The following is an 11153-nucleotide window of genomic DNA, read 5'->3' on the forward strand; positions in this document are numbered from 1 at the left end:
TATTTTGTGGTCTGGACCAAGAAGTCCCCTCTCTGAAAACCTTCAGTCCCAGTTCTGTGATGTGAGACGGTTAGCAGTTAGCTTATACTTAGCTTAATTGGGGGCCTTCCTCTCTTTTGGGGGGGGTGTTAATTCTAAGGCCAAAGGGTGGGTTGCTTGGGCAGAAATCCGAGTGAACAGGGCCCTGGCCCTGCAGGCGGCCTGGAAACCTTAGGCTGAGAACGCACCAGAATGGGGCTCTCTATCTCAGAGATAGATCCCGGAGTCAGCCTCACAGTGCCGCTGCTCTCGGAAAGAGCTGGGCTTTCTCTGGGCCTCCGTTTCCTAGTTGTCTCTCCTCTCTTATCTAAGAAGTTCACGCTCCAGGAGAAAAGAAAAGAGATGGAAAAAAGAAGGAAGGAGAGTGAGATAGAGGAAAGAAGGGGTGGAGGGAAAGAGGAAGGAGGGGGAAAAGGGGAGAGAGAAAGCAGAAAGAAAAAAGGAACACACACATTCAGAGAGAGAGAGAGAGAGAGAGAGAGAGAGAGAGACTCTTCGGTTATGAAGGTTTATCGCTGACAAGCTCAGAGCCAAACTTGCCCGACTGAGCTATCATCGGGGACATTGTTTTCTCTCTCCTATTTGTCTTAGGACAAACCCAGAAGGCGGACACCAGAAAGGGATTGTTTATATAAAAATATCCCACCACCTTTGCTATCAATTCTGAAAAGAAATTGGGCTGTTATCGTTTTCATTTGGTGACGGTAGCAGCTTGATCCTGTGCCCTGCTGCATCTGTCGGATGCCTCCTTCCCGCGTGGGGCTTCTTGGGAAGATCCGGGAGAAGTGGCGGGGAGAAGTGCTGTGTTACTGCTCTCCCCCACTGGGTTCAATGCTGCTTAGCTGTTATTGAATATTCGAATTAACTTCAGCACCACGCGCTGGTCTTTCGGCTCAGAGTTGTGCATGGTATCAGTACGAGCTCACAACCTTTAACCGCTCTCCCCACCTCTCCCTCCTCCCCGCGTGCAGCGTGGCAGATGACCTATAAAGCCCAAAAATATTGATCTGTTTGTGCATACTTCCAGTCTGATGTGCAAAATCCGGCCATCTAAGCTGAAAGTTGCCTTTTCAGAAGGGGAGGGGGGATCTGGAGATGGAACCTAAAAGCAAGGCCTCTCTCTGGCTGGATTGCACTTGGCAGGCGTGGACGACAAAGCAGCTCAGGGTGAGCTCGCAGGGAGGAGAGGAGAGCCGAGGCGTGCAGACTGGCAAGTCCCTCCGCAAAGCTCAAGCGGCCAAGAACACAGCCCCACAGCCACCGGGGCCCCAGAGGGTGGGCGGATAGGACTTTTGGCAGACACTGGTGCCAGAGGCTCTACTTTGGGTTGGGTAGGGTGGGGCGTGGGGAGGGCCTGGAGAAACCCGCAGTGGAGGCAGGTGGGTATGAATTGTGCGCATTGGTTTGTCCTGGAAGTTTCTGTGTTTGTTTGTTTGTATTCTTGTTTGTTTTGTTTTGTTTGGGGTGGCTTTATTTATTTAATATTTATTTATTTTGATAAGGAAACAGGCATGTTATTAGTATACAGCTTGCTTTCTCTCCTGGACTAAGGGAGGCTTTGGAACTGGTGCTCTCAAGGTACCCTCAAGCATGCAGTTTCCTTTTCCCTATTCTACGGACTTGAAGTGGGTATGTGTCATTTCCTGCATTATATTTATCTCACATGCAATCCTTGGGTGGCCTAGGCATTCTGTACGTATTTAAGTGTTGAGGGATGACTGCTTCTGTACCGACCACCTAAGAGTTACACTCCCCCCCCCCCTTAGTTTTGTCTCACAATGGGAGTCTTGGGGACCTTCTGGAAAGGTGTTTCAGAACATAGGAGATTTGATGTTTGTGTTCTCAGGAAAGTTCATACTTTTCTCCCCCAAAAAGATAATTCAAGACTCATGCTCTCCCTAAAAATCAGACCAATGATGGCATAGTTAGGGCCTCTGGGCCACAGAAGTTCTTCGTTTTTTCAGCCTGCAGGCTTTTGTGTCACAGTGTTTGTGTGTATGTGTGTGTGTGTGTGTGTGTTTATGATATCATTTTCTTTCTTTTCCCTTCAAGATGTACTGACGGAGAAACCAGAAAAGACAGCATAGTCGTGAAAAGACAGCATAGTCGTACATGCTGGATTTTGTAAGTCTATTTCCTTCTTTTTCAGAAAGACTGGGACAGGGTGGGGAGAACTGGGAAACCAAGCCTTGTCTTCCATTTTCAGTTCTGGGACCATACTTCCACTCTTTCTTCTCTCTTCAATGTTCTCTGTCCTCTTGGAAAACTAGATTTCATTGATTCCTCGGGCAACTAGAGGAAAATAGAGATGCTGGCCTTTCAGGGTGGCTTGCCCAGCCGGTGTGTGAGAGAATTTCTCCTACTTGGAACTGATCCGCAAGAGAAGCAAAGCCTACAGCCTTACTTACCGAGGGCTCAACTTCTTGAACTATTGGCTCGTAACAGTACAGAGCTGCTTGGCAGGTAACAGAAAACACTCAAGGGCAGCAGGCTTTCCGATGCGCCGGAGGTGTCCAGAGCATCCTACAAAGAAGTTGTCCAGGAAAACCCAAGGGTTCTTGGTTCTAGGGTGATGCCATTATGTTGTGAGTCTCTCTTGGGCTATTGTTACCAGGAGTTTTTGGGTGCCAGTGGATCTAGCTGCACTACACATGGGATGCAAGGCCATGCCAAAGAGATGTGCCCGGAGAACTCAATGGGTTTCCATGAAGACCACTTCCTCCCTCTTCTTCCTCCTTTTAACTTTCTGGCTTCTGATATGGTTTCCTAGCTTATAGAAGTTAAACATTTCAACTCTCAAATATGAGGCTCTCCTATAGATTTTTTTTTCCTCAAGGTTCTCAAGCAAAATTGCCAGTGCCACAATGTTATGATGGAAGGATGCTGAAATGACAGGCCTAGTAGAGGCTTGTCTTAATCATCGGCTTCTTAATTTAGTTTTAGAGCTCTATGTGTGTATGTACCCGCTCCATGCACATATGCGCGGCCTCGGCCTCGATGAAGTTAGGGGTGCGTGCATGGGCCTGCTGTGAGCAGCCTCTGACAACCTGCAGCTCCCTAATGAGTGATGAGGCAAGGCTGCCGAGAAAAAGTAACACTTCCCTGGTGTGAAGACCTCTTACTGGGAAGTTTAGTTCACTACTGCTCTCGCAAACCTAATCGTATAACCTGTAACCAAAACCCACAGAACAAGGGTATGACACGCTAAAGAGTAACTTCTAATCACTGAATGTTAGCACCATTACCTGCTGTTAGGAAGAGATTACAGACAAGTTGGCTGTAGGGAGGGCAGACTTCATTTGTTACGGAGTCACTGAAAATACCTGGATGTCTCAGCATGGGATCTGCAGGCTCCCACGTGTCAAGAGGTCACAAATGGTCCTGTGCTTTTGTAAGAAGAGAACTTTAGCTAGAGTCTGTCCCTGCTCCCAAGGGAAAGGTGGATTTAGATAAATATGGCCCACCCTTGTTACCAGGTGGTAAGGAAGGCTCAAAGCAAAGAATTGCCCCAAAGGAAGACAATGTGACATCCACCCTAACACGCAGAGTGGACATAAGCCGCTCCCTGCTCCAATGGAGTACACTGTGGAGTGTTGGAGACTGGTTTTAAAAAATCCGAGAAGGAATAATCTGTACTTCCCCAGCAACTCTTCCATTGGAATTGCTCACTCTGCAGTTCCTGTCCACTTTTAGGAGAATGGGTGGGCGGTGGATAAGAGCAGAGGCCTACAATTTTACCACGATGTAAGCCAACACGTCACATTTACTCTGATATGCTGTTATAGTCACTACCTCACTAACGCTACACATTTGCAGATTCATAAGTGTGAGGTTAAATTGATTAGGATGGAAAATTATACTGATGGGGAAATTTGTTTCCGGTCTGAGAGCACTGGCTGCCTGCCCTTGTCTTCTGAAGGTAATCAGGGCGGCTGAGGAGGCTGAAAACAGGGCTTTATGTGCTAAGGGAAGAGGCCCACAGTGGACGTGGGCAGGACTTCAAATCCAATTTACACCCAAATTGGTTGGTAGGATATACAAAGCCCCATCCAGAGACTTTCAACTTCACAATACTTTGTTCAGGAGCCCCTTCCCCCTCTGCTTCAGCTAGCAGCAAATCTAAAAAGAAACCATTGCTGATACAAATATAAGCCTGAGTAAACAGTGGATGTTTTGTTGAACTAGCCTGATATACATATCTATGTGCATTCTGATATTTATTCCGATCTCACCATAAAGAGCAATTAAAATTATTTAAAGAAATTCAAATTTGCTTTCTCAGAAATTGGAAATAACCTTTGCATCATGAAACTAGTTTTAATATAATATCAAACTATATACTATGTTTTACTATAAAACATCCTGTTTTGAGAGGCTTGCATTCATGCAACCTTAAAATAACATAGCACATTCTTAATTTGCATGCAAAACATTTTTCAGGCCACTATGAGCCTTGACATATAAAATCAGATTATTGCAGCTCTCACTTTACAAACCCCAGTTTTTGCGCTTTGAAAGTAAACAGAAGAGAAAAAAAATCTTACTTTGCTTGCTAATTTCTTCTACAGGGTAACAAAACAATACACACTTAGCTTTAACCTAAGAAGCACCTCAAAACATTAAAAATTCATCAGTCAGAGCTGGTGTTGTATTCAAGGAACACTCCTCCAGTTCACTGCTGAGCTCAGATTTGAATAAAATGTCCAATGTTAACAAACAATACCCACGTTTGGCACTTTGTGTATTAAATTGATCAAACAGATTTTAGGAGACACAATGCACAATTTGTACAGACCTGATTGAGTTAATATAATATCAGCAAATTTTACATCGAAATGATTCTGTTTCTTTTCTTTGTGTTTAAAACCAGCACAGATTACAAATTTTAATGATCTGAAAATGTTTGGTATACAAAATCATGCTTATTTCAGTATTAGCAAAAACACAAGAAATTTTTCAACACAAACACCCAGCTGTGTCTATTTTAAAAGCAGTTCAATGACAGCTTGCACTTATGAGCATGCAATCAGCTAATTTCGCTTTTTTTTCTTCTGTGTTAATCAACACTTTCCTTCCTGCATATCAGAGTACAAATAGTATAGTTACTCCACATCAGTAAATGTTTACGTAACCTGTCCTTTCCCAAGAATCCGGTTACACCGAATCATTTCACGCTAGACCGACTACGAAAACGTACCGGGCCGTCCACCTCAGAGGGAGCCCCGAGAGCCATTATAAGCAGTGGTGAGAAGGGGGGCTGGGGGGATGGGGAGGAGTAGGTGGAGGAGCGGAGGGGAGAGGAAAGGAGGGAGGCAGGAAGGGTGGGTTAGTGAAAGGGGAAGAAGGACGAGGGGAGGAGGGAGGAAAGCAAGTGCATTGAGAAACCCCGGTGAAGAGTGGGCCTGAGGAAGAGAAATGAGAGGAAGGGGAAGTGAACAGGGCAGCTCAGGCTCACAGATCTCGCTGGCTGGGTTGGCAAATGTCGAAACACCTCCACAGGCTCTGTGAGAAACCCCAAGCTTAGAAATCAACCCTTGGCGCTCATGTGGCTTGCAAGGCCAATTGCTAGAACCCTGGAATTTTTCTTCATGCATAGGCTGTTTTAAAGTAAGCTGATATGTAGGAATAGACCCAAACAGTGGAAGGATATTTGGGGACAAATACTCAAAGATCCCTTACAACATTCCTAAAAGATAAATTAAAATTCGCTATTTATAATTGTGTATTATTCACTCCAAAGTTTCTCTTTTTCCCTCCCCTCTTCCTGCTCCCCATTTCGAAGCTGAGGGTGGGAATAGTCGAGTCCCTATTATTTTGAGAAGTCGTTGCTTTTTCCTGCTAGATTTTAAGACACACATGGGCCCTGCTTTTTCTCCCTCTGCTTTTTTTTTTTTTAATATCAAGTCTGCCAGATCATTTCGCTAAGAGCTCATCGAAGTGAAGAACGCTTGCATGGCTAGAGTGTTTTACCTTAAAGAGGAGGGAACGGTACTCGTGACCTGTGCGTCTCCACCTCCCTCTCCCCTCTGGCTACGTCCTCCTTACAACGTGGCGTCCTTTGAGCTTTGAGGGCTGAGGCGCTTCTGATCTGTGTGCTCCGCGCTAGATTCCAATCTCTGAGAAATGGTGGGCCCTGGCCCTGGCCGCAACCCTTTTAAAGACCGAGAATCACAGGCCATCCAGTCATTTCAACCTCCCCACCAAACCATTCCCAAGCCCCAGAAGCTGGGACTGTCAAATCAGCGTTGCCAGGGCTCCTGAGCATTCCGACAACATCCAGGAAGGGCAAGAGCTGATTCCAACATACTGATGTTTCAAGATTGAGGTTTTAAAGAGATAAAGTATTTGTGAAATGGGAAAAAAGGAGCAAACATAGGATTTAAAAAAAAAAAAAAACGGAAGTAGACGCCCACTCATATTTTCTTCAATGTCAAGCAAAATGAAAATATTTCCAGGGTGATCGATCGCAGCTACCGGCTTCCAGTGCTGCCTAGAAGCTGAAGAGGAGGTGGAGTGCCGGGGGAAAACGCCACGGGGTAGCCGGTGCGTGAGCGCGACATTCGGAGAGCGCACGTGTTACCTGCTTTATTTCGGGACAGTTTGGTACCGGGTTCTCCGCGGCCGCTCTGCGCCCAGAAGGCCGCCGCAGGCTCCCACCGCACAGCCACCCCCGCACCCGGCCACGTCGCCCGGGCCCGCAGGAACCAGTGAGTACCGGCCTGGCCGCGGCGCCCCCGCCCCGGCCGCCCCGGCTACCCGAAGCCCGGCTTCCCGCCGCGGACCCACGCGCCGCGCGGGCGCCTCCCGGGCCGCCAGAGCTCCCGGGTTCACGCCCTCTTCCGCACCCCTGAGCTCGCCCCTGCACCGCGCCCCGCTTCTCAGAGACAGAATTGGATCCAAACTTTAATCGATAAGGATAAATATTGACGCGCAAGGGAAGATAATCCCGCACGGGGAGGCGGCCGGAGACGCGCGGCCGAGGCCCGGGACGCGCGCCCCGCGCTCCTCCCGGCCGGGTGGGCGAGCTCCCGCCGAGCCCCGCGGCTCCAGGCCCGGGCCCCGCCGCCCCGAGGGGGCGGCGAGCAGGGGGCGGGTCCGGGGCGGGGCGGGGGTGGGCGGGTCCGGGGCCAGCGATTGGTCGACGGCCAGCCAGACGCTCCCGCACGCCGCCGGTTTTGATTGGCTCCGCCGTAGGAAAGGTTAAACCAAAAATTTTTTTACAGCCCTAGTGTGCGCCTGTACCTCGGAAAATTAATTGTGGCTATAGCCGCCTCGATCGCTGTCTCCCAGCCTCGTCGCGGCCGCTCCGGGACGCGCCCGCCCGTCGCCCGGCTCTCCCCCCCTTCGGGCTGCCGCTGCTGCTGCTGTGACTGCTGCGGCGCGAGGAGGAGGAGGAGGCGGCGGGGGAGGGGGAGGCCGGGCGCGGAGCAGAGCGGGGCGCTGCACCCCGGGCGGCGGGCGGCTTCTGCCTCCAGCCTTCCTCCTTCCTTCCTCTCTCTGCCCTCTCTCCTCTCTCTCTCTCTGTCTCTCTCTCTCTAATTTTTGAGGGGTGACTGCAGCTCTTGCTACATGCCTTGCCCGCGCCGGAGGAGCCTGCGGTCCAACTGCGCTGCTGCCCGAGCGCTCGGTGCCGCCGCCGCCGCCGCCGCCGCCGCCGCTGCCGCCGCCGCCCGTGCCCCCCGCGCCCGGCTCCGGAGCCTGCGCTCGCCCGCCGCGCCGCTGCCCGGCTCCCGCGCCGCCGCCGCCGCCGCCCCCCGACGCCTGGGTGATGCTGGACATGGGAGATAGGAAAGAGGTGAAAATGATCCCCAAGTCCTCGTTCAGCATCAACAGCCTGGTTCCCGAGGCCGTCCAGAACGACACCCACCACGCGAGCCACGGCCACCACAACAGCCACCACCCCCAGCACCACCACCACCACCACCACCACCACCACCCGCCGCCGCCCGCGCCGCAGCCGCCGCCGCCGCCCGCGCCGCAGCAGCCGCCGCCCCCGGCCCCGCAGCCCCCGCAGGCGCGCGGCGCCCCGGCCGCCGACGACGACAAGGGCCCGCAGCAGCTCCTGCTCCCGCCGCCCGCCGCCCTGGACGGCGCCAAGGCTGACGCGCTCGGGGCCAAGGGCGAGCCGGGGGGCGGGCCGGCCGAGCTGGCGCCCGTCGGGCCGGACGAGAAGGAGAAGGGCGCGGGCGCCGGGGGGGAGGAGAAGAAGGGGGCGGGCGAGGGCGGCAAGGACGGGGAGGGGGGCAAGGAGGGCGACAAGAAGAACGGCAAGTACGAGAAGCCGCCCTTCAGCTACAACGCGCTCATCATGATGGCCATCCGCCAGAGCCCCGAGAAGCGCCTGACGCTCAACGGCATCTACGAGTTCATCATGAAGAACTTCCCCTACTACCGCGAGAACAAGCAGGGCTGGCAGAACTCCATCCGCCACAACCTGTCCCTCAACAAGTGCTTCGTCAAGGTGCCGCGCCACTACGACGACCCGGGCAAGGGCAACTACTGGATGCTCGACCCGTCGAGCGACGACGTGTTCATCGGCGGCACCACGGGCAAGCTGCGGCGCCGCTCCACCACGTCGCGGGCCAAGCTGGCCTTCAAGCGCGGCGCGCGCCTCACCTCCACCGGCCTCACCTTCATGGACCGCGCCGGCTCCCTCTACTGGCCCATGTCGCCCTTCCTGTCCCTGCACCACCCCCGCGCCAGCAGCACTTTGAGCTACAACGGCACCACGTCGGCCTACCCCAGCCACCCCATGCCCTACAGCTCCGTGTTGACTCAGAACTCGCTGGGCAACAACCACTCCTTCTCCACCGCCAACGGGCTGAGCGTGGACCGCCTGGTCAACGGCGAGATCCCCTACGCCACGCACCACCTCACGGCCGCTGCGCTCGCCGCCTCGGTGCCCTGCGGCCTGTCGGTGCCCTGCTCCGGGACCTACTCCCTCAACCCCTGCTCCGTCAACCTGCTGGCGGGCCAGACCAGTTACTTTTTCCCCCACGTCCCACACCCGTCCATGACCTCGCAGACCAGCACGTCCATGAGCGCCCGGGCCGCGTCCTCCTCCACGTCGCCGCAGGCCCCGTCGACCCTGCCCTGTGAGTCCTTAAGACCCTCTTTGCCAAGTTTTACGACAGGACTGTCCGGGGGACTGTCTGATTATTTCACACATCAAAATCAGGGGTCTTCCTCCAACCCTTTAATACATTAACATACCGGAGGCCAGACTGTAAGTGGACGTTTTACACACATTTGCATTGTAAATGATAATTAAAAAAATAAGTCCAGGTATTTTTTATTAAGCCCTCCCCCCCCATTTCTGTACGTTTGTTCAGTCTTTAGGGTTGTTTACTATTCTAACAAGGTGTGGAGTGTCAGCGAGGTGCAATGTGGGAGAATACATTGTAGAATATAAGGTTTGGACGTCAAATTATAGTAGAATGTGTATCTAAATAGTGACTGCTTTGCCATTTCATTCAAACCTGAGGAGTCTATCTCAAAAGGCTGCCAGATGTCCGTGTGTGCAGTATTATAAGTTATCATGGAGCTCTCTGGTGGACGCAGGCCTTGACAACAACCTAAATTATGAAGAGAGTTTTAAAATGTTAAACTGTAATTTGTATTTAAGAATTTGTAGTAAAGGTGCCCAAGAAATTATATCGGCCATTTATTGTTTTGTCCTTTTCTTTAAAGAACTGTCTTTTCCTTTTGTTTACTTTTAGACCAAAGATTGGATTTTAGCAAATGCACTTGGTATACTAAGTATTAAAACAAGCAAACAGACAAACAAAAACAATAAAAAAGGGAAGTTGTTTAGTTGGCAACACTGCCCGTTCAATTGAATCGGAAGGGGACAAAATTAAGGATTGCCTTCAGTTTGTGTTGTGTATATTTCGATGTATGTGGTCACTAACAGGTCACTTTTATTTTTTCTAAATGTAGTGAAATGTTAATACCTATTGTACTTATAGGTAAACCTTGCAAATATGTAACCTGTGTTGCGCAAATGCCGCATCAATTTGAGTGATTGTTAATGTTGTCTTCAAATTTCTTGATTGTGATACTGTGGTCATATGCCCGTGTTTGTCACTTACAAAAATGTTTACTATGAACACACAGAAATAAAAAAATAGGCTAAATTCATATATATCTTGATATTTTTGTCTCTTTTATTATGTAGAGCTAATTTGCAAAATGCCATTCAATTAATAGGGAATTTGAAGGGCTTTTTCAGCCAAGCTGGAGTTTAAACTGCTCCTTTAATTTAAACAGAGACTCTAAAACTGAGAATAGTATTTTTCCCCCCGTTGTGAACAAATTTTACCGAGAGCAGACTATTTAATACATACTAGCTTTAAATGAAACATAAGATTTTCAACTGATATATTTGTTTTTGTAGATATAAAGCATAAAAACATTCCATTTTATGTGCATATTTTAAAATCAGTTTATTCTGTGCTTATTTTAAAATCAGTTGATAGAATGCCACTTTTATTTATTGTTTCACGTATTTGTCTCTAGAACTTGGCAAATTATAAATAAATATATGTATATAGTTAGAAGTGAATAATAAAGACTATATATATATATCAGTTCAGGTACTTTTTGCGCTATGAATGCTGCAAACATTTTTGTTTAACTATTTGTATTTATACTTTCTAAGTCAGCATTTATTTTTGTGGCTGTTTACCCACGATGAAAGAATTCTAATAAAGATGTACTGAGTTGGAATATAGAGCTTGCTGAAATGATCACCTGTTGTAATGACTCACAGACAGATGCTGATATTTAAATTTTTAACCAAATCAATTTAAAATTCTAGTTATTCAGGGTAAAATACTCCTATCTCTCTTCTCCATTTTTACATAGAGTTATTTGTTTCTCTTTCTAATATATTTGTGTAATTTAATTTACAGATGTGTTTCTTTTGCTGACACTAAATTACTTTTGTTTTATTTGCAGTATGCATATATTTGGGATATATTGAGTGTGTACATATGCACACATGACACAAAATGAAACTTTTCAAATTGATTTAGAGAGCCCACTTACTATAATTCCAGAAAATAATTAGAAAACCTGAGTTAAAGGTTTAGTAATTAATTGGATCATGTGGT

General features: G+C 49.1%; 1 protein-coding gene and 1 long non-coding RNA gene across 3 annotated transcripts; both read left to right on the forward strand.

Annotated features, from left to right (window-relative positions):
• The first annotated feature begins 842 nt into the window (after window positions 1–842).
• On the forward strand, window positions 843–6629 carry LOC110539369 (uncharacterized). 2 transcript variants are annotated; one of them, XR_002475887.2, is made up of 5 exons: window positions 843–1418; window positions 2092–2163; window positions 2310–2502; window positions 5187–5283; window positions 6495–6629. It is a non-coding gene; the product is annotated as an uncharacterized LOC110539369 (long non-coding RNA). The 2 variants fall into 2 exon arrangements; XR_002475885.2 differs by lacking the exon at window positions 843–1418 and adding an exon at window positions 1436–1668.
• Window positions 6630–7290: 661 nt separating this feature from the next.
• Foxg1 (forkhead box G1) lies at window positions 7291–10179 on the forward strand. Its single transcript, XM_021626224.2, has one exon. It carries the CDS (start codon window positions 7808–7810, stop codon window positions 9245–9247), a length of 1440 nt encoding a protein of 479 aa, XP_021481899.1. The 5' UTR covers window positions 7291–7807; the 3' UTR covers window positions 9248–10179.
• The last annotated feature ends 974 nt before the right edge of the window (window positions 10180–11153 follow it).

The sequence above is a fragment of the Meriones unguiculatus genome, chromosome 7 (assembly GCF_030254825.1).
Source record: "Meriones unguiculatus strain TT.TT164.6M chromosome 7, Bangor_MerUng_6.1, whole genome shotgun sequence".
NCBI classification, from domain to species: Eukaryota; Metazoa; Chordata; class Mammalia; order Rodentia; family Muridae; genus Meriones; species Meriones unguiculatus.

Coding starts and splice junctions, on each gene's coding strand:
- Foxg1 (XM_021626224.2), top strand. CDS start 7,808: ATGCTGGACATGGGAGATAGGAAAGAGGTGAAAATGATCCCCAAGTCC.